The 22,366-nt window shown below is 34.9% G+C and overlaps 1 protein-coding gene across 1 annotated transcript; it reads left to right on the top strand.

Annotated features, from left to right (window-relative positions):
• Positions 1-218: 218 nt before the first annotated feature.
• On the top strand, positions 219-22,068 carry LOC311592076 (vomeronasal type-2 receptor 116-like; the record flags this gene model as incomplete). The annotated part of the gene is made up of 6 exons (XM_084772027.1): positions 219-424; positions 13,461-13,740; positions 14,104-14,910; positions 15,614-15,841; positions 16,199-16,322; positions 21,104-22,068. 6 exons carry the CDS (start codon positions 219-221, stop codon positions 22,021-22,023), a joined length of 2,565 nt encoding a protein of 854 aa, XP_084628153.1. The 3' UTR covers positions 22,024-22,068.
• Positions 22,069-22,366: the final 298 nt, after the last annotated feature.

Here is a 22,366-nt window from a genome sequence, read left to right as displayed (position 1 = left end):
TGCATGTTGCATAGTCTTACTTTTTTTTTTGGTTTTTGTTTTGTTTTGTTTTGTTGTTTTTCAAGATAGGGTTTCTCCGTGTAGCCTTAACTGTCCTAGACTCACTTTGTAGACCAGGCTGGTTGCAAACTCACAGAACTCTGCCTGGCTCTGTCTCACAGAGTGCTAGGATTCCAGGAGTGTGTCATTCCACTGGGATTGGCTCATTTCTTAGTGACATGAAAAAGATGTTCTCTTTTATCTTTATCTTCTTGGTTATGAAGCTTTTCTTTTTTTCCTGCAGTTTGACTGACCCCAAGTGCTTTTGGAGAATAAAAGACACAGAAAATTATTTAGGTGACAAAGATGCTGACTGCTTTTTTTCTATTTATACAAAGCACGGTTATGTGAAAAATAGTCATTTCAGTGGGAATCTAGACAAACAGTAAGTTCATCTTTCATTTACATGTTTTATTTTATCATGGTCGATAAAGAATTCTAGGGATTCTGACAGGTAAAGCCTGATTCTATTTATCTTCTTACTGTTCCTCTTCTTGTTCCAAAACTTAATCAAAATGTATTCCCTCTTTTACTGCTATTTAGGGCATAGCTTATTTGTAATTTTTGAGTCACAGTTTCCAGGTTGAAGCTGAACAAATGAACCCCATTGTCATCCCTGCTTCTAGAAATATGACATCAAGTTGACAGTTCCTAACTGGTGGTGTCATGCTATGTCCCTGTGAAACACAGCACCAAACACTGATTTCTATTTATTTCATAGAGGCTACAAAAAAGTGGTCTTTTTTCTGTCTGCTAGTGTTTCTTCCCTTAGTATATATACCCAAGTCCTTAAATCTGATGTTGGTATCCCTGCCTGACTTTTAGTTACATGTATTGAAAAGATACACAAATTTGTTCAAATAATACATTTGTCATAATTTCAAAAGTGTTGTATTTTATGATTCCTACATCTGAAATCAAGGATGGAATAGTGTGTATTTCACAATGAGAATTTTAATCTTTCTTTTTATTTACATTGTGTTTCATATGCACAGCCACATTTTTGTTGTATTAAAAATGTTAGAATCTTTCAAAGCCCTAAGTTAGAAACTTATAATGCATCCATCTATTCCATGAGACAATTTATTAGTTTTTAGAAGAGACAGTGCTCTTGCAAGCTATGACTTCCTATTTTCCTTTTCATGTGGTAGAATAAAAAGATGGTGTCCGTGGTGCCTGCTAAGAGATGAGAGTGGAATACTATGTTTACAAATTTCATCAGAGTTTTCATTTACTGATTTCAGATTTTCATGCCTCAAATTGCTGCATATTTTCATCTATTAAACACATTCCACATTCTAATCTTTCTCCTTTTCCCTAATTGTGTAAAATGTGTTTGTATATTGTGTGTATGAGTACACTACATATATTTTGATTTATATATTTGGTCATAATTTCTGTGTATTAAAGAGATTACTAGATATGGGATTTCACTTGAAGAAATTGTGAGAATGTCTCTTGTAATATGTCAGGGGAAATGTCACACATAGCATTCTAAATGTTCCATTAAAAGATAATTAAAGATGGGACATTTATGAGTTTGATGACTAGCACAGTTAACTTTATAATTTTAGATAAAGGTTGTGTTCATTTTATTATTTTTATTTTTATATTTATGTATTTGTTCCCTTTACCTCCTGATTGTAGCCTTCCTAATTCTCCTCCTAGTCACATCCTACCTCCCTCTCCTCTGTATCCCCTACATTAATCCTCACATAATGAGAGCCCCCCCTATCAACACACATCAGCACATCAAGTCACATCAAGACTGAATGCATCTTCTCCAGCTGTGGATTGGTGAGACATCTCTGCCATGGGAAATGATAAAAAATCAGGCAACAAAGTCCATGCCAGACAGAGTCCCCTCTCCCTTTTCTAGGCGATCCACATGAAGACCAAGCTGCCCGTAGGCTATGTATGTGTGAAGGGCCTAGGTAGAATACATGCATGTTCCTTGGTTTGTGCATCAGTTTCTGCAAGACCCTCTGGGCTCAGGTTAGTTGGCTTTGATAGCCTCCTTGTAGAGCTTTTGTCCTCTCCAAGGGTACTGGCAGAGAGAAGAGAAAATGTGGGTAGAGGCATCTCTATGACAAGTTGAGGACTAAGACAGACAGGGTAGGCTCCTGGGTGCATGTGGGGTTGATTCTAGCTAAGACTCTTCGTTGTGTTGGTCAAGAAGATCGAAGAGGGCACTATCTAGCTAGACAAGACTCTTTGTGGAAGGAAGGGAATGACAGCCCACTCACAAAAAATTTGTGTTCAGTTTTTAAGAGAAAAGCAAAGAATGAAATTCAAAACACAGTAGAATATCTGTGCCTGTGAAAAAGATAACTAAAAATTCTCAATGAATTTGGGAAATTGCGGTAGAACTATGTGTTGAAGTGACAGGGAAAGCCATCATTTAACAGTTAAAAAAAAAGAAAAATTCATGGCAAAATACAGAATGGAGAATATCATACAGAAGTCCAATTGACCAGAGATATATGAGAACTATTATAGGGTATGTTGAGTAGTTTGAAAAAAATATCCAGAAATAACTGTGTCTTGTTTCTCATAAGCCCATTATAACCTAAACCTCAATGCAGATGAGCCTTCTCCTAGATGTCAAGAAGACGGTGTTTGTAATTTATTTTAATTTGTTTTCAATTTTCATTAGCTAATGAATCAATATGTCTCACTGCTGCAAACTCTTGTTTTAAGAGTATGATATGTTGAAAGTGCAGTATTTTATAACATATGAGATTATGTATTTTCATGGTACAAGATGAGAGAGATTCAGAAAAATATTTTAATTTCTTCTAAGTCATGAGTAATGAAGAAAATAGCGAGGCAAGTATTTATTTTTAATTAATTTATTCAGATTACAACTCAATTGTTATCCCATAACTTGTATCTTTTCGTTGCTCCCTCTCACCCCCACTGTATTCCCCTCCCCTAGGTCTATGACCAAGGAGGATCTTGTCCCCCACTTTATGGTCACAGGCTATCAAGTCTATCTATTCTTTCTTTGAGTGCCACCAGGGCTCACCACCAAGGCAAGGTCGTTCAATATGGGGCACCAGGATTCATGTCAGAGTTAGTCCCTGCTCTCCACATAACTGTGGAGAATGTCCTGTCCATAGGATAGATCAGGGTAGGGGTTTGATTTTTACTACTTTTATTGTCCTTGGTTAGTGTAATAGTTTGAGCAGACACCCCTGGGCCCTGATCCATCCATTACGATGTTCTTCTTGTAGGTTTCTAAGATCATCTGGATCCTTCTATTTCCCCATCTCCTATATTTCTCTTACCTAGAGTCCCAGCAGGCTGTCCTCACATCCATGCCAATCTACTGGTAAGTGAAAACTTTCATGGAACTTTCCTCTTGGGCTAGTGCCCAATTATGAGTATATACCATGTGAGTCTTTCTGTTTTTGGGTATACTCACTCAGTATGGTCATTTCTAGTTCCATCAATTTGTCCACAAATTTCAGGATTTCTTTGTTTTTTTATAGCTGAGTAGTATTTCATAGTGTAACTGTATCACAGTTTCTTTATGCATTCTTCAACTGAGGGACATTTAGTCTGTTTCCAGGTTCTTGCTATTATGAATAATGGCTATTATGAACATGGTTGAGCATATGTCCCTGTTGTGTGGTGGAACATTTTCTGGATATATTCCAAAGAGTGGAATAGCTGGGTCTTGAGGAAGCCCTATTCCTATTTTTCTGAGAAAGCTACAGATAGATTTCCAAAGTGGTTGTACAAGTTTGCATTCCCACCAGCAATGAAGGAGTGTTCCTCTCTCCCCACATCCTCGCCAGCATGTGGTGTTGGTTGAATTTTTGATCTTAGCCATTCTGATGGGTGTAAGATGGAATCTCAGAGTCGTTTTGATTTACATTTCTCTGATGACTAAAAATGTTGAACATTTCTTTAAGTGTTTCTCAGCCATTTGATATTCCTCTGTTGAGAATTCTCTGTTGAGTTTTGAGCCTCATTTCTTAATTGGGTTATTTGGTTTGGTGGTGTTTAATTTCTTGAGTTCTTTATATATTTTGGATATTAGCCCTTTGTCAGATGTAGGGTTGGTGAAGATCTTTTTCCCAGCCTGTTGGCTGTCACTTTGTTCTGTTGACAGTATCTCCTGCCTTCCAGAAGCTTCTCAGCCTCATAAGGTCCCATTTATTAATTGTTGACCTTAGTGCCTGGGCTGTTGTTGTTCTGTTCAGGAAGTTGTCTCCTGTGCCAATGTATACTAGTTTCTTCCCCACTTTTTATTCTAAATGATTTAGTGTCTCTGGTTTTATGTTGAGGTTTTTAATCCACTTGGACTTGAGTTTTGTACATGGTGACAAATATAGGTCCAGCTGCATTTTTCTACATGTAGACATCCAGTTAGACCAGCACCATTTGTTGAAGATGCTATCCTTTTTCCATTGAATAGATTTGGCTTCTTTGTCAAAAATCAAGTGACTATATGTGTGTGGATTCATTTCTGAGTCTTTCATTTTATTCCATTGATCAACCAGCCTATTGTTGTGCCGGTACCATGCTGTTTTAATTACTGCTGCTCTATAGTACAACTTGAGATTGGGTATGGAGATTCCTCCAGAGGATCTTTTATTGTATAGGCTTGTTTTAGCTATTCTGTATTTTTTATTTTCCATATGAAGTTGAGAATTGAACTTTCAATGTCTTTAAAAATTGTGTAAGTATTTTGATGGGGATTGCATTGAATCTGTAAATTGCTTTTTGTAAGATGTCCATTTTTACTATGTTAATTCTCCTGATCCACCAACAAGGGAGATCCGCCCATCTTCTCATGTGTCTTCCTTCAGAGATTTAAATTTTCTTTTCAAACAAGTCCTTCACTTGCTTTGTTAGAGTAACTCCTAGATAGATATATTATAATGCTTGAGGCTAACATGGAGTGTGTCGTGTTCCTTCTTATCAAGAGTCCTGTCTACGCCTTTTTACCAACAAAAGGTAACACATTACTATGAAAACTGACTCATGGATGCATACATGCTTCTGTTGTAAAAAAAATGTTATTCGGTACTGATCATTTCCTTAATTTTCTTCATATAATTGCAATTGAATAAACTTTCCTATATAGTCTGACTATTACATAACAAATATGTATCCAAAGTGACATTGTGCCTTTGGATTGCTAAATAGCTATTCAATATTATTGTATTAGCAAGTTTGGATGTTTCTGTCATAATTGTAAGCATGTTATCACAGTCAATAAACAAGGTAAAATGTTGGATTATTAATTCATCTACATGAAGTTCTTAGAAAGAGATATACTATTATATCAAAGTAAGAAAAATATGACAAGTGATCCACACCTTTTTCAATGATCACTGATGTCGGGGAAGCTATGGCATCTATAAGACCCCTTTAGTGGTAAGCCGATTTTTCTCTACAGAATTTAGTTCTTATTAATTGAGAATTAATTATATTCATGTGTAAATGCCTAACATTCTTTATCCATTCATTAGTTTGCAGAAATTAAAACCCATTTCCATTCTCTGACTATGGATACAGGAAAGCATAGACATAAATAGCAAGCATATGTATGTGGTTTAGTTTCCTCTCATATAATACTGATGAATGAAGAGATTCATCATATGGCAATTCATTTTATAGGCACATCTATAGGTTAATCCACAGTGATTTAAGAGAATAACCCAAGTGATAATCCCTTTATGAATGCAGAAGTGATTCACTAATATTCTCACACAACTACACTAGTTTGTCTTATGTTTTTAAAAATATTTACTATGCATTACATGATTTCATAGGATCCACTATAATCATATTCATTCCTTTTCAAAACTCATACAGAACCATGCCTCATTCCAGTTTACCATACCATGTGTCATATTTTTTAAAAAATCATCATGTCCAATATGTACTGCCCACATGCTGCTGGATATATGGCCTTCCAATGGTCCATCTTTAATACACAGGGTATTCAATAGTTAAGACAACTCATTCTCTCTCATTCAGCAATTATCAATTGTCAATATTGGTCCAAATTTTAGTCATGTTTTTCTATGAGGAGCAATCTTTGGGGTAAGTTATGTCATATATATAATATGGGTTTATAAAGTACATTTATACTGCATAATTAGAGGCTAATGACTGAATAGCACTTTAAGTTTAATAATTCACAATGTCTCTTCACTTTAATGCTTAGAAATAGAAAATAATGTGGTACATTCCAGAAGAGAAATTTTTCAGATAAACACCAGCCTTTCCACAGATCAAAGATAAAACCCACAACTGATAAGTAGAGGCTACCCAAGCTTGTGAGAAAATGTAGCATTTTGATGATTACAGAAAGAAAAAATATTTTAAAATATGAATCTGAAGGCAATTAAAGATTTTACATAGATACCTTTTAATTAAACATGACTGTATAAAAGAAGTATTAATGAAACTGGAGCTATGATTCCAAAAGACAAAATAAAGACAAATTCTAAGACAGCTAATTTGTTTTATTGGTCATTTTTTTGGTTTGGTTTGGTTCAGACATAATTTATTATTTGTTAATATAAAGTATAAATGCAAGAAATACGGATGTATTATTTGCCCCAAAGCAGTCAGAAGGAACCTTTAGAAAATGATGCACCATTTCCACTAAGTGGAGTTGGTTAGGTTTTTAGTTTCTCACTTGTCCTACAGAGGTTTATTTTCACTGAGAGTTGGTTATAAGTTATTATTGATCTTATTCAGAGAGAAAATGAGTTTGGACTTATGGCTGTCTCTCTTTTCCTTTATCTTTCTTTCATAGATATGGAGATAGGGGTTGAAAAGAAAGAAGAGGGAATAGAGAAATATATAGGGTTGATAGACAAAATGTTGATTACTTACTCTACTCCTCAATTTAAGGATACACACACACACACACACACACACACACACACACACACACACACACATACCTATATATATGTACATATATATATATTTATATATATATATAAAACATGTGGCATTTTAACCATACAACTCAGTTATAAAACATGGTTTACTTCCAATACTTTGAAAGTGTTATTGCAGGCTGTTTAGGATAATTAAGTAATAAAAGTTAATTGTTAGTTAATCAAGTCATGGTTATATCAATTAGTAGTCTATTTTATCAAAAGACTATGCATCCTAGATTTACAGATACATATGATTATATAGATAGATAAGGTTTTCAAAATCCTCAGAGATCTGCAGAAATTGACATTTAGCAATGTTTTTAATATTTTTAAGATTCTTTGACAATAAGACAGGTTAACTCCTGGCATACCCAGACTACCTCAAAGAAGATGATGAGTATCATCAAAGAACCTCCATAGGGAGATGGCTTCAAATATGGCAAAATGTCCTAGTTTCAGCCACAGACAGAATTCTTCCTAAAATTGGACACACCTGTATGCAGGTAGTGTTGACAGCCAAATCCTGCCATGACAGGGTAAGCAAGTATTCATTAGTTCCTGCCTCACAAATGCTCCAACGTTATAGAGAGTTTTGAGTGACTGTTAAAGAAGCAAATTGTCTCTGTCATTGTTTCATTTTGGAAGCTGCTAACCTGCACTTCCAGTTTACTCAGGTAATTATTTTTTTATCTTTTTATTAATTTATTCATATTACATCTCAATTGTTAGCCCTTCCCCTGTTTCCTCCCATTCCTCCCTCCCTCCTACTTCCTTCCTTCTCCCCTCCCCTATGTCTGTGATTGAGGGAGACCTCCTCCCCCTATATATGCTCTTAGAGTATCGAGTCTCTCCTTGGTAACTTGCTATCCTTCCTCTGAGTGCCGCCAGGCCTCCCCATCCAGGGGACATGGTCAGAAAATGGGCACCAGAGTTCATGTGAGAGTCAGATCTCACTCTCCACTCAATGGTGGAGAATATCCTGTTCGTTGGCTAGGTTTTGGTAGGGGTTGGAAGTTTATTTGTGGACAAATGGATTGATCTAGAAATTATCATAATGAGTGAGTTCACCCAGAAGCAAGAGGAGACAAATGGTATATACTCACTTATATCAAGACACTAGCCCAAGGGATACATCTCATGAAAAACTTTACTTACCAGGAAAGTGGGTCAGAGGAGAGGACATCCTATTGAGACTTTAGGTGAGAGTAGCATGGAAGAATGGGCAAATGGTAGGACCTATAGGGTCCTGGAAACCTACAAGAAGAACTTTATGACAGGCAGATCTGGGTCCTGGGGTGCTCCTCAAACTAAGGCACCAGCCAAGGAGAATATAGGCAGTAAACTCAGGTAATTAATTTTATTCCTTCTCAAGTCTCTGATGGGGTTGAAGACCAGATGATTTAATTTTACAATTATGCTTAGTTGTTTAGGACGTTTTTCAGTTTAGATAGATGTTTTAAGTTGATAGAGTTGAGCTATGATAGATACTGATTTACATTCAAAATTTTAGACTCACCAAGATAGAAAAGACGTTTTCTTCAAGTTGCCAAATTAAAATAGCCAAAACAATATGAACGTAACATTTTTATAGTTCCTGATTGTTTCATGGTTCGCTGTATGTTGTTTATTGTATTTATGTGTAATAAGATAAATGTATACATAAATAAATAAAATCTTTAAAAATAAATAAACTAATTAATAATAATTAAAAAGAAATATAGATGTGTGTATCCAAAACATCAGTTAAGTTTCCAATATTTAGAATATTTCATTAAGAATCCCAAATGCTGTACATTTAGCTCTTACCTTTTTATCACCTCATCGCTATCCTTTTGTAAGATGAAACTTCTATCCCATACAGTTATATTGGGACAATTAATATAAATAGGATATTATGCTTTGTACACTGTTATGTTTTTATGATAGGCATAATATTTTCCAGGGCCATTTATATTTATAGCAAAAAATCAACCTTATATACCCTGCATTTATCATATAAAATATATTTTATATACTGTATTCAGAGTATGGTTTTCAACCTTCAACTCTACTTTTAAAAATTCATATTCCCATCTCTTCTGAACCTACATCATTTTTTTCTTTCATTAGAAAATGAAGTCATCTAAAAAATTGTAATAAAATAGATGAAACAAAAATAATCCATGAAAATAGAAATAAAATTCCCCAGAAGAGGACAAAACAGAAAAGCCAAAAAACAAACAAACAAAGAAATAAACCAAACCCCCCAAAACCAAAACCCTAACCCAACCCAAGCCAAAACAACAAAATAAAAAACAAACAAACAAACAAAAAACAAAGAAAAAGTATGAGATACACCAGGAGACATACACATACTTACTTACATATAGGAATCCCATAAAGGCAAAAATCAGGAAGCCATAATATAAATACAACAGACCATTTTTATTGACCCAATTTTAATCCTATAGCAAAATATTATAAAACAAAGAATCTCCAAATATGTCACAGAATTCTTTTGGTCAGCTACTGCTCTGCATCTGGCCTTCCTGTAGTGGTGACTTATATCACCAATGAGACCCTGTTGGAAAGAACTAATTTTGTTTGCAAGTGATGATCAATTGGATCTGTCTTCTGGCTTAACAATAGTGATGCTTGTACACATCTTTGAGTCTGAGAACCCAGTGCTCCTAGACCTATGCAGGCCCTGTGTATGTTGCCTCAGCTTCTGTGAGTTAATATGTGCACAAGTCCTTCGTTTTGAGAGTCTTATTTCCTTTGTGTTCTCCATCCACTCTGACAGTTAGAATCTTTCTTTTCCTGTGAAGTTTCTTGAGCCCCAGGGAAGAGGTATTTGATGGAGACATCTTATTTAGAACTGAATGATCCAAGTTCTCTCACTATCAGTACATTGTCTTGTTGTGGAAACCCTTATTTGTCCCCACCTTTTCAGATGATATCTGAGGAATTAAAAGTTCTATGTATATGGCAGAATGTTAAGATTCATTTTGTGGCTCTGTACTTTTAGCAAAACAGTAATTCACCTCCCCCCAGGTTTCTGGTCTGACTGGTTTCAGGTTGTTGAAGACAAATCAGTATCAGACGTGGGTTCTATCTCTTGAAATCTGCTCTAAAACAAATCATATGTTATTTGGTTGCTCTGACAAGCTTTGTGACATTATTTTTCTTGTTCATCTTGCAGGGCAGTGGCCATTGTAGATCTAAAGGTTTGTAGTTGGATAGGTGTTTATGCTTCTTTTTTGGTAGTCTGGAGAGTATCTTGGAGTACTATGAAGAGTAGCCAGTAGATATGAAGGCTCTAGGTAGACAGCAGATTTACTTCCTCATCATCAATAAACTGTATCATTGTTGTCTTCAGTCATATCCCTTACAGACAATTTGTAAAGAAATATATATAGCCAAGGCAATATCTTGGGTTGTTTGTGGTTCCTGTGGAGCCCAGTTGGTTAAGCTTCATTTGTTGACAAGAGATATTCTTTTGGTACTGGTCTCCTTTATTATTTGGAAATTTCATTTACATCACCTTCAGACAAGTATGTATATTTTAGGACCCATGATGTTTTAGACTTCCATACAATGAACATAGCTGAGCAAGTATCTTTATAGTGAGATGTAAATCCATTTGGATATGAGCCTCAAAGTGATGTGCTAGGTATTTTCATTTACACTTGACAGGAGTTAAATCTTCTGGCATGACGGAATCACAATTAAAATGATGCCTCCATAAAATCTGGATGTAGACATGCTCGAGAGGAATTTTCTTAATTAGAGATTGGTGGAGGACAATCTATACCATTATGAATGGAACAATTTCTGGGCTGGTGGTACTGGGGCTTCTAAAAATGGAGAACATATAAGAAGGAAGCCAGTAAGTAACAAGCCTTCTGTGGCCTCTATAGTCAGATCCTGCTTCTAGGTTCCTGCCATGGGATTTTTTTTGATGGCATTCTGTCATGAACAGGGATATGGATGTGTAAGGCAAATAACCTTTTTCCTTCCCAATTTTTTTTATTAATGGTGCTTTATCACAGTAACAGAAACTCTAACACAAGCAGTATAACTGAATCTTGAGGTAGATGTACGCCAAGCTTCCTTAGGAACTACCACATTAACATTAATAGTGCTATACAAATTTTATGCCCCACCAGCAATCGGTGATTATTCCAGTCACATGCATTTTTGTACCATGGGCTGTAATTTGTCTGACTTCTCTTGGATATTTTAACTGATATAAAAAATTTCAAGTTCTTTTGATTTGCATTTTCCTGATGACTAAGGATACTGAACATGTATGTGTTTCTCAGACATTTGTGCTATCTGTATTGAGAATTCTGTTTATATTTGTACTCCATTATTAATAAATGTTGTTTGTCTTATTGACGTCCAGTTTTATTTGCTCTTTGCTTAAGTTAGATATCATCTTTCTATCAGTTGTGCATTTATTTAAAAAAGAAAAAATTCTTAGTCTGTGTCCTGATACTCTATCCAAATGATGGTTCTCATTGACAAAAAAAAGGCTTTTCTGTTTTCATAAGGTCTCATTTATTAATAGTTGTTTTTGAAGACTGTACTATTAGTGTTCTGTTCAAAACACCTTTTGCTATTCTAATGAGTCCAAGAATATTCCACAAAGTTTGCTTTTATCAGATCTAGTGCATTTTGTTTTTCATTGAGGTCTTTGGTCAGCTTAGAGTTGAGTTTTGTGCTGGGAGGTAGGTATTTGTGTTCTTCTCCATGTAGACATCCAGTTTGGTCAGCAACATTGTTGAGGATGCTTTCTTTTTCTAATATTTTTTCTTGATGCCTTATCAAAAAGCCTGTGTCTGAATGTGTGTGTGCTTATGTCCAGGACTTCATTACATTACATTACATTGTACTCTGTATCTAATTTTGTACCAATTTTATACTGTATTTATTACTTCAGCTATGTAATACAATGTGAGATTAGGTATGGTGATATCCCCAGTAGTATTTAAGAGTGTTTTAGCTACCCAGTGTTCTCTGTTTCCATATGAACCTGATTTTTACCATTTATCTTCTAAAACAGCTAATTTGTAAAAAAAAAAAAAGTCCATATTATTTGACATATTTAACCTCAGGATGGTAGTTGCAGTTGGATTAATTGGAGAGCTCAGTTTTGTTTGTTTCTTTGTTGTTGTTTTTTGAGACAGGGTTTCCTTGTGTAGCCTTCGCTGTCCTAAACTCATTCTGTAGACCAGGCTGGCCTGGAACTCACAGCAATCTGCCTGCCTCTGCCTCCCAAGTGCTGGGATTAAAGGCGTGCGCCACCACACCTCGCAGAGAACTCAACTTTAACCACACACACACACACACACAGACACATACACATGTCTCCAGTACAGAGTGACAAAGGCCTAGAAAATATGGAATAACTCTAGGTTTTTCTTGAAGTAAGACAAATTTGCAGAAATAAACAAATAAGACACTATAGAAAAAAGCGATAAATGCATGAAAATAGAAAATTACCGAGAATGTAAATGGCTCAAGAAATGAAAACCAGCTTTACTGCCACAAAGTATGTCTAGTTACTTGACTCTGTACTGTAGTCACCATGCAATACAGAAAATACAGATGAGTCAAAGGCAAAAATACTCTGGAACAATGCACTGAAATGGTATGTTATTGCTGTACATTATTATCAAACAATATAGAAGTATATACAAAGCAGTTATCACCAGTTAAAGTATGTTAAATGAAAGAAAGAAGACAAAACATTTCAGGACAAATCTCAACCAGCTAGAACCTAAGGCCAGTTATGAGATGCCCAACTCACTATAGAGGAAGAAGGAATCTATACAACTGGTGTGTCCATCTGAAGTGAAACGAAGGCATTCCTCAAAGGAAAAAATTGTACTTATAACCAATCTTATATCAATCAGCATTGCACATCCTGAAATAAAAAATGAAAAGGCATCAACTGTGTAAAGGGAGAAGAAATAATAATAACTATTGTTCTATTTGCTTTACATAAGAATCCATGAGCCTTTTCAGAGCTTTTGACTCAGGCAGATTTGTAGCCGTAAAAATGTAATGACATCATCTATTGCTGTCTCTGTGTAAAAATGTATAACATACAGACTAGCACATAATTTTAATTTATTTTCCAAACAAGTCAGGATTGTAAATATAAGATCAAACCATGAGCAGAGTCAGTGCTGGCCAGGAAAAATTCTTTTTACCAGTTGACATCACACAGATTTATCAACATGTTCATAAAAAACAGGATGGAAACTGTAGAAAATTTCAAAATGATATAATATCATTAGTATGAAGTTTACATAAAAAAATCTTTAAGAATTCTCATGTTCTCCCACAGGTCTCATATTCTTACACACCATACCAATGGGCCCAAACTATAAAACAAAACAAACAAACAAAAATCCTCAGAATTTCAGTGCTTAGCTCACATTGAGTTTTATTTAAAATTGTCACTTATCATGTTTAAGCCTTAAACCTCTCATGATTGATGTGCTCCGTTGTCAGGGTTACACCTAAGGCCATCCACATGATTGTCTCTGTTTATTTTGCCATGGAAGAAATCAATAGGAACCCTCATATTTTACCCAACATTTCTCTGCTTGTTAAAGTTGAATGTAACTTGTTTGCTGATGCTAAGAAAATTGGATTTTCTTCAATAAGAAAGGCATATACTCCTAATTACTACTGTACAAACCAGAGAAGATATATAATTGTACTAACAGGACCCATATGGGCAGTATCTGCCAAACTTGGACGATTTCTGTACATCTCCAAAACTCCAGAGGTAAGTCTGGGTGGGTTAGTTTTAATGAAGAAGTATCTATCTTCAGTCTGACTTTCTGAGTACCAAAGCAGTTCAAAAGGCAAAGAATGTTTATGAGTATTTTGATCCATTAAGGATAACTACTCAGACAACAACTTTATCACAAATGGGCATGAGAAACAGAAGTAATGTGAGATATTTTGCCAGAATACTAGGTACTGGCTTATTGATACTTGTTTTGGTAATAAAAACAAGTTGGATATGGTCTTACTAATTAGATAAAAATTCACACTTTCAAAATCTCATAATTTACTTAGCACATTTATATCTTTGCACACTATGCACTCCATCTTCTTCAATTGTTGTTTATATTCTGTCCTTCAGCTTTACTATGGTCATTTTCATCCTTTCCTGAGTGAACTTGAACACTTCCCTTATCTCTACCAGATGTCTCCCAAGGATACATCTCTACCACTAGCCATGGTGTCCCTACTGGTTTACTTCAGATGGAATTGGGTGGGAGTAATCATTTCAGATGATGACCAAGGAGTTCAATTTCTATCTGAATTGAGAGGAGAAATGCAAAAATACATTGTATGTTTAGGATTTGTGACTATTATCACAAATAACCTAATATTATACATGAGAATGGCTAATAAGTATTATAAGCAGATCATGTTGTCATCAGCAAAAGTTGTAATTGTTTATGGAGACAAAGAATCTAAAGTGTCACTTTCCCTAATTATATGGAAACCTAATGACTTTGGCAAACTCTGGGTCAGTGTGTCACAATTTGATATGATCACACTTAAAGGAGATTTCCTGCTTAACCCCATTCATGGGACTCTCATTTTTTCACATCAGCATTCAGAGATGTCTGATTTTACACAATTTATGCAGACAGTGCACCCTTCTAACTACAGTAATGAATTTGCCCTTCCTAAACTATGGTGGAATTATTGTAAGTGTACTTTGCCTCTGCCTAATTGTAAGAAGCTGAAGAATTGTCCATTAGAAACCTTAGTCAAATGGATATTCAGACCTCCACATGGAATGTCCATGAGTGATACATCTTACAACTTATACAATGCTTTATATGCTGTGGCCCATTCACTCCATGAGATGCTTCTGCACCAAGTAGACACATGGTCAAAGAATAATGGGAAGAATCTGGAATTTGACTCTTGGAAGGTAATGAGTCTTACACTGCATAGAATGTGTGTCATAGAGATGACATTCTTAAGGGGAACCATATGGTTTAAGCACATGTGAAAAGAACACTTTTTCCAGAATTAATATATTTGTTTATTCTATCAGTGCATCTAAGGCAGATATATTAGTGTGATAAATTGTGATATAGTCAACACTGGCACCCACATAAGCATTTCATAATCTAAGTCGATAATTTTTTAAATATTTCAACCAGACATGCATCTCTAGTTTTTAACATTTGAAAAAATATTTATTCATGAAATTCTTAAGTATCAATAAAATGAATTGTATTTTGTGTCATCAAAAGTTGCTGATCAATGTGATAAATAAATCTCAACTAATATCCAGTAGTTCTTCCACCTTTTGTCTTATTAATAATCACAATTCCATAAGTATTGGTCAAATAACACTGTTGGAAGAAAGAAGTAGATAATGCCACATTAATTTCCAGGCATATAATTCAGGTGTGTGTGTATTAGGGCATCAAATTGAGTGAAAAATAGTTATTTTAAAGCATAGTGAATTTTTGCATCTCCATGGAATTACTTCCTTTTTGTTTACTATGGAGCACTTCTAATAATATTATATTTTAGGAAAGTGTAATGGAATTTAGGGGCATTTCAAACTTTATATATTCTGACTTAATGTATAGGCATCATTGAAACTTCAAATTGTGTTTTAGATGTTCTATTTTCTGAAGAACATAAAATTTGTAAATCCTGCTGGAGATGTAGTGAACATGAACCAGAGTTTAAAACTAGATACAGAGTATGACATTTTCTCTATCATGGATTTTATGAAACACTTGGGAATTAAAACAAAAGTAGGAAAGTTTTCTGGTCATTTTCCAAATGGTCAACAACTATATGTGTCTGATAAAATGATAGAGTGGGCCACCGATATCAGACAGGTAATTTAGTCTTAATAGTAATGCTTTACATGTAGTGCAACTACTCCAATATCTAATGGTCTACTTGTTCTTCATCATGGTATATGAGTTTTGACATTTACTTATTTATTGACTCATTTTTCACCCTCCTAGTTTCTTTCTCCCTCTTCCTTTCTCTTTCATTTTCCTACTCTCACTTTCTTTCTCATGTGTTCTTCATAATATGTAAATTAACATATATTCATATACAAATAATGCTTTATATTATATTGCATGTGTGTGAAAGGGGGTCTTTCAGTAGCTCTATGTTGTGAATCACTACACCTCTTCTCACATAAATTGACTCTTCTCTTCTATAACATATCTAATTTTCCTCAGACTCTACCCTCAGTATGTAGTATGCCTTGCAGCCCAGGACTCAGAAAATCCCCTCAGGAAGGAAAGGCTGTCTGCTGTTTTGATTGCAGTCCCTGCCCAGAAAACGAGATTTCCAATACCACAAGTATGTTTAACCAAAAATAACAGATTGTTTTCTTCTCCCATATTTAAGCAGTTCTCAAAAATCCTTTGAGTAAAGGAAAAGATAAATCTCATTATGCAATTAAAAGCATCATTAACACTGCTATTTAAAATAATACACTCTCTGTCTCTTGAAATACATTTTATCTCATCATTTTTGAATTAGTGAAGATAGCATTTTCTTTTGTACATTTATTTAGAGCCATAAACATTACTGTATCATTTCATTTTTCTACTTTTTAATCTTATTAAAAGTATAGATGCTATGCATTATTATTTTCCTAGTACACCCTATGGTTTCTCACAATGACTAGATGCCCAATGACATTTTATTATGTCCTAGAAACATGGTCATTTTTGTACTGTGCTATGATAAATCAGTAGTATCATTTTCAGCTTTAACTTTCCGTTGTACTGTAGTTCACATGTAGATGTGGAGTTGAAGATAAAGAACTATGCTTTAATATTTATAGTCTAATATTCATAACAAATGTGCACAGAGGTGCTCTGAATTAATTAAGTGCTGATATCTACAATGAGATTCATAAAAATTGTAAAAATAATGATATTAGAAGAGTATGAGTTAAGTGAATGGTGGAATTAGTAGCTGTTTGAGTGGTTGGAAATAGGTAACAAATGATGGAAAGTTTCATCTAAAAGACTTACCAGAATGTAAAGGCTTCTATATGATTTCCCTGTGATAATTATGATGTTGAAGTGCATATTTATAAAATTACATTAATATATTGACCAAATTTTATTATAGAACCCAGAGACTAATGTAAGCAAAACAAACAACTTAAGTGGAATAAAGCATAAACATATATTAACAAAAATTATACTATCCAGATCTCAGCTTGGCAGGAGGTGCTGTTTGTGGTTGTAGGTACTGTTGGGTGGAACACTGATCCTAAAAGTGAAGGACACCCACATTTGTAAAAGACCTATTAAAAATTTAAAGCACGCATCAATCCCCACACATTAATAGTGCAAGACTTCAACACCCCACTTGCACTGAAGGATAGGTCATTGAAACAGAAACTAAGCTGAGAAATTACATCATTAATCAATGCAATGAATTAATGGATCTAACAGATATTTACAGAACTTTTCACCGAAAAACAAAGGATTATACTTTCTTCTCAGCACCCCATGGAACTTTCTCCAAAACTGATCACATAGTAGGTCACAAAGCAAGCCTCAACAGATGTAAGAAGATTGAATGATACCTTGTATCATAACAGGTCACCATGGTCTTAGGCTGTACTTGAACAACAGCAGAAATAACAAAAAGCTTACACATACATGGAAACTAAACAACTCTCTACTTAATGACACCTGTGTTAGGGAAGACATAAAGAAAGAAATTAAGGACTTCCTGAAATTCAGTGAGTATGAAAGAACAGCATACCCAAATTTATGGGACACATTGAAAGTGGTGCTAAGAGGAAAATTCATAGCACTAAGTGCCTTTATAAAGAAACATCCCACAAAATCAACTTAACAGCACATCTGAAAGCCCTAGAAAAAAAAGAAGCAGAAACAACCAAGAGGAGTAGACATCTGGAAATATTCCAACTCAGGGCTGAAATCAATAAATTAGAAACAAAGAGAACGATTCAAAGAATCAACAAAACCAGGAGCTGGTTCATTGAGAAAATCAACAAGATAGACAAACTGTTAGCCAAACTCACTAAAAGGCAGAGAGACACTATCCAAATCAACAAAATCAGATATGAAAAGGGAGACAAAACAGCAGATACTGAAGAAATACAAAGAATCATAAGATCCTACTTTAAAGGCATACATTTAGGCATATAAAGGCATATACTTTAAAGGCACAAAATTTGAGAATCTGAGGAAAATGGACAATTTTCTTGATCAAATCCATTTGCCAAAATTGAATCAAGATCAGATAAACAAATTAAATAGCCCTATTTCTCTTATAGAAATAGAAGCAATCACTGATTGTCTCCCAAAGAAAATTAGCCCAGGGCCAGATGGATTCAGTGCAGAATTCTACAAGACTTTCCAAGAAGAGTTAATACAAATACTCTTCAAGCTACTCCAAAAGATAGAACCGGATGGAACATGACCAAATTCTTTCTATGAGGCCACAGTCACATTGATACCTAAACTCCACAAAGACCCAACAAAAAAAGAGAATTTCAGACCAATTTCTCTTATGAACATTGACACAAAAATACTCAGTAAAGTACTCACAAAATGATTACAAGAACATATCAAAGATATCATTCACCATGACCAGGTAGGCTTCATTCCAGGCAGGCAGGGATGGTTTAATATATGAAAATCCATCAATATAATCCACCACATAAACAAACTGAAAAAAAAAACACATGATCATCTCCTTAGATACAGAAAAACATTTGACAAAATCCAACACCCATTCATATTTAAATTTTTGAGAGATTGGGAATACAAGGCACATACCTAAACATAATAAAGGCTATATACAGCAAGCCAATAGCCAACATCAAATTAAATGGAGAGATACTCAAGGAAATTCCTCTAAAATCAGGGACCAGACAAGGCTGCCCACTTTCTCTATATCTTTTCAATATAGTTCTTGAAGTTCTAGCCAGAGCAATAAGACATCAAAAGGAGATCAAGGGGATCCAAATGGGAAAGGAGGAAGTCAAATTATCCCTATTTGCAGATTATATGATAGGGTGTATAAGTGACCCCAAAACTTCCACCAGAGAACTCCTACAGCTGATAAACACCTTCAGCAAATTGGCTGAGTGTTTCTTGCTTTTCTGTTCTCCTAGGCTGGGGTGTTTATGGGAAAGACACACTGGTGTTGGAGGCTTGTTAATGGGAGGTCACCCAGTGATTGTCTGAGAGATCCTTAAGAGGTATGAACAAAGTTGAGGAGAAGCTACCACTTGGGTTCTGTTTTAATGCTAGAGAAGACTCTGTGAGTTATTTCTGAGTTGATAGAGAGAGTGGGGGAAGGTCTGTAAACAGTCTATATGAACTTCTGGCATGCATGGCCTGTGGATGAGCATGGGGTATCTCTCCTTTGAATATTTATAAAAGCCTGAATACAGTGTTTTAAATTATACTTGGTGGGTTTTAAAGATATATAAAGATGGTGTATTTGAATACCTCTTCCCATCAATTTAGATAACATTGTTCAGCAAAATCACAGAGGAAATACTAACTGTAAGACAATGTACATCCTTCAATGCAGAGAGTCAGTACCACAAAGGTACAATAACATTTCAGTTTGATCTGTTCACTCATTTCATTTCAAAGAAAACTGAATAAAATTAAATATATTGTAGTATAAATTTCAAAGATATTGGTGGAATGACATTCTCAGCTACCATAAATTTATTACCTATAAAAATTATTTTCTTGAGATATGGAAGAGCATGATACGTCTCAATATATTCTAAAGCATTGGGAACATTGGACAGAAAAATATTACAGAAATTGTTAAAACTGACAGGTAATGTGTACTACCAATATTCATACACTAAAATATAAAAATGTTGGTGATATTGTTGACATGAAGAGAACTTGTATGGTAGTTATTTCATGTTATCTCTGCTTCCTTGACATTATAAATTCTTTTCCATTTTCTTATCTTATTTTTAGGTAATAATAATATTACATAATTTCCCTTTTACCTCTCTTTCCTCCAAAACTCTCCATGCTTCCATTCTTGTTCTCTTTCAGATTTGTGGCCTCTTTGTTATTAACTGATGTTATACCAAATTACATAATATATATTTATTACTTGTATGTGATCAGGGCTGACCACTTTGTTATCCAAAGATAATCAGATTGTGTGCTCTTCTCTGAGGAAGGCAATTTTCCCACTATCAATATTTCTTAGTTGTCTCTTGCATAGTTGCACTATGCAATATGGAAAGTTTTTGCCTAATCAGCTTTCCCTCATCCACTTTGTCATGTTTTTTCTTTGTTAAACTGCTGTTTAAGCACCTATTTTGGTGAAATCTTATGGTTGTTGTTTATGACTTCTTAGGAGACATACTTTCACAACAAAGTCTCTGATCCTCTAGCTTGTATAGTCTTTAAACCCACTCTTCTGCAATTTTCCAAGCTTTATATTAGGCATCTGATTTGTAGATATATAAATCAGACTGGACTCCAAAACTCAAAATATTCATTGGTTCTGGATTTCTGTAATGGTCCTTGTCTGTTTCAAGATAATTTTCCATGATAAGGGGTGATGAATATACTTACTTTTTTATAAGAACAAATATTTAGAAATAAGTTAAGGATTATAATGATTTAGTAAAATGTTGATTGTGAGTGCTTTTCTAAGATATGAAGTGGGTAGAGTTTATAAGTCAAAGGAGCCACATGAGGCCACGTGTGGAACTTACATTGTAGCTGAAAGATAGATCATAAGATGGGGAAGAGCTTGTTCTAAGTACTTTTTGCATGATATACAAAATTATTAATGACAAATGTATACCTCCATGAATAATCCAATCCAAGGTATGTTATTGTGGAAACATGAATATTATGTGGCAGTACATTAGTGCTTTTGAAAAATACCAAAAACTTCTTGACTATGTAATATAAAATGAATAAAATCTTACAAAAATATGATAGGCATTGAACTTTGGGATTAAAGCTCATGCAGCCTCCATATGCCACATGATGTAAGGCTAGTTTAGTTAAGATTATCCAATGTATTAATTTGTTGTATGTTGTAAATAATATAGAATACTTAAAATGATAATACTTCTCTCCTTATACTAGACATGGATCAATGTATAAAGTGTCCAGATGATCACTATGCCAACACAGATCAAACTCACTGCCTCAAAAAAGTTGTCACTTTTCTGGATTATGAAGATGCTTTGGGCATGACTCTGGCTGGCTTGGCTCTTTTCTTCTCTGCTCTTACAATTGTTTTTCTGTGTGTCTTCATAAAACACCAAGACACTCCCATAGTGAAATCCAATAACAAAACCCTCAGCTATGTCCTACTCATCTCCCTAATATTTTGTTTTCTCTGTGCCTTGCTCTACATTGGCCATCCCCAGGTGGCCAGCTGCATCCTACAGCAGATTGCATTTGCGATTGTGTTCACTGTGGCTGTCTCTACTGTCTTGGCAAAGACAATTACTGTAGTACTGGCATTCAACATTACTGTTCCAGGAAGAAGGATGAGGTGGTTGCTGGTGTCAAGGGTACCTAATTTCAGCATTCTCATATGCACCATGATCCAAATAATTCTTTGTGGAATTTGGCTTGGAACTTCTCCTCCTTTTGTGGATGCTGATCTACACATGGCACATGGCCACATTGTTATTTTGTGCAACAAAGGTTCTGATATTGCCTTCTATTTTGTCCTTGGATACATGGGTTCTGTTGCCATATCAAGTTTAGTTGTAGCTTTCCTGGCAAGAAACTTACCTGACACATTCAATGAAGCCAAATTCCTGACATTCAGTATGTTAGTGTTTTGCACTGTTTGGATCACCTTCCTCCCTGTCTACCACAGCACCAAGGGCAAGACTACTGTTGCTGTGGAGGCATTCAGTATCTTGGCCTCAAGTGCAAGTCTGCTTCTTTGTATCTTTGCCCCAAAGTGCTACATTATTTTGTTAAGACCACAGAGCAATTCTTTCCACAAGTTCAGGAACATACACACTAAAACTGAAAATACTAATTAAATTTAAATAGGTCATTTAACTATACAAATCATATCAACAAGTTGATAAGATGACTATATTTAATCAAATATTATGTCAAAATATGAGATGTGAATAATGAAAAAATCTACAAAATAGCTTCATAATAAAGTTTTCACACATGACTTGGTCGTGAGCTTAGTGTAAAGAAGCTTGTAAAGAAGCACTATTATACTGTAATGCTGGCATGTTATTATTATTAATTTGTATGCTACATGCTAGGTGAGTGTAAGAAATGGGCACTATCCAGGCCTTAGGGTCAATAATTAATAAATGGGACCTCATGAGGCTGAGAAGCTTCTGGAAGGCAGGAGACACTCTCAAC

The sequence above is a fragment of the Acomys minous genome, assembly GCF_964271855.1.
Source record: "Acomys minous genome assembly, chromosome: 2".
NCBI classification, from domain to species: Eukaryota; Metazoa; Chordata; class Mammalia; order Rodentia; family Muridae; genus Acomys; species Acomys minous.
The sequence above is the reverse complement of the archived record's forward strand: the minus strand, read 5'-3'. Positions and strand labels throughout refer to the sequence as shown.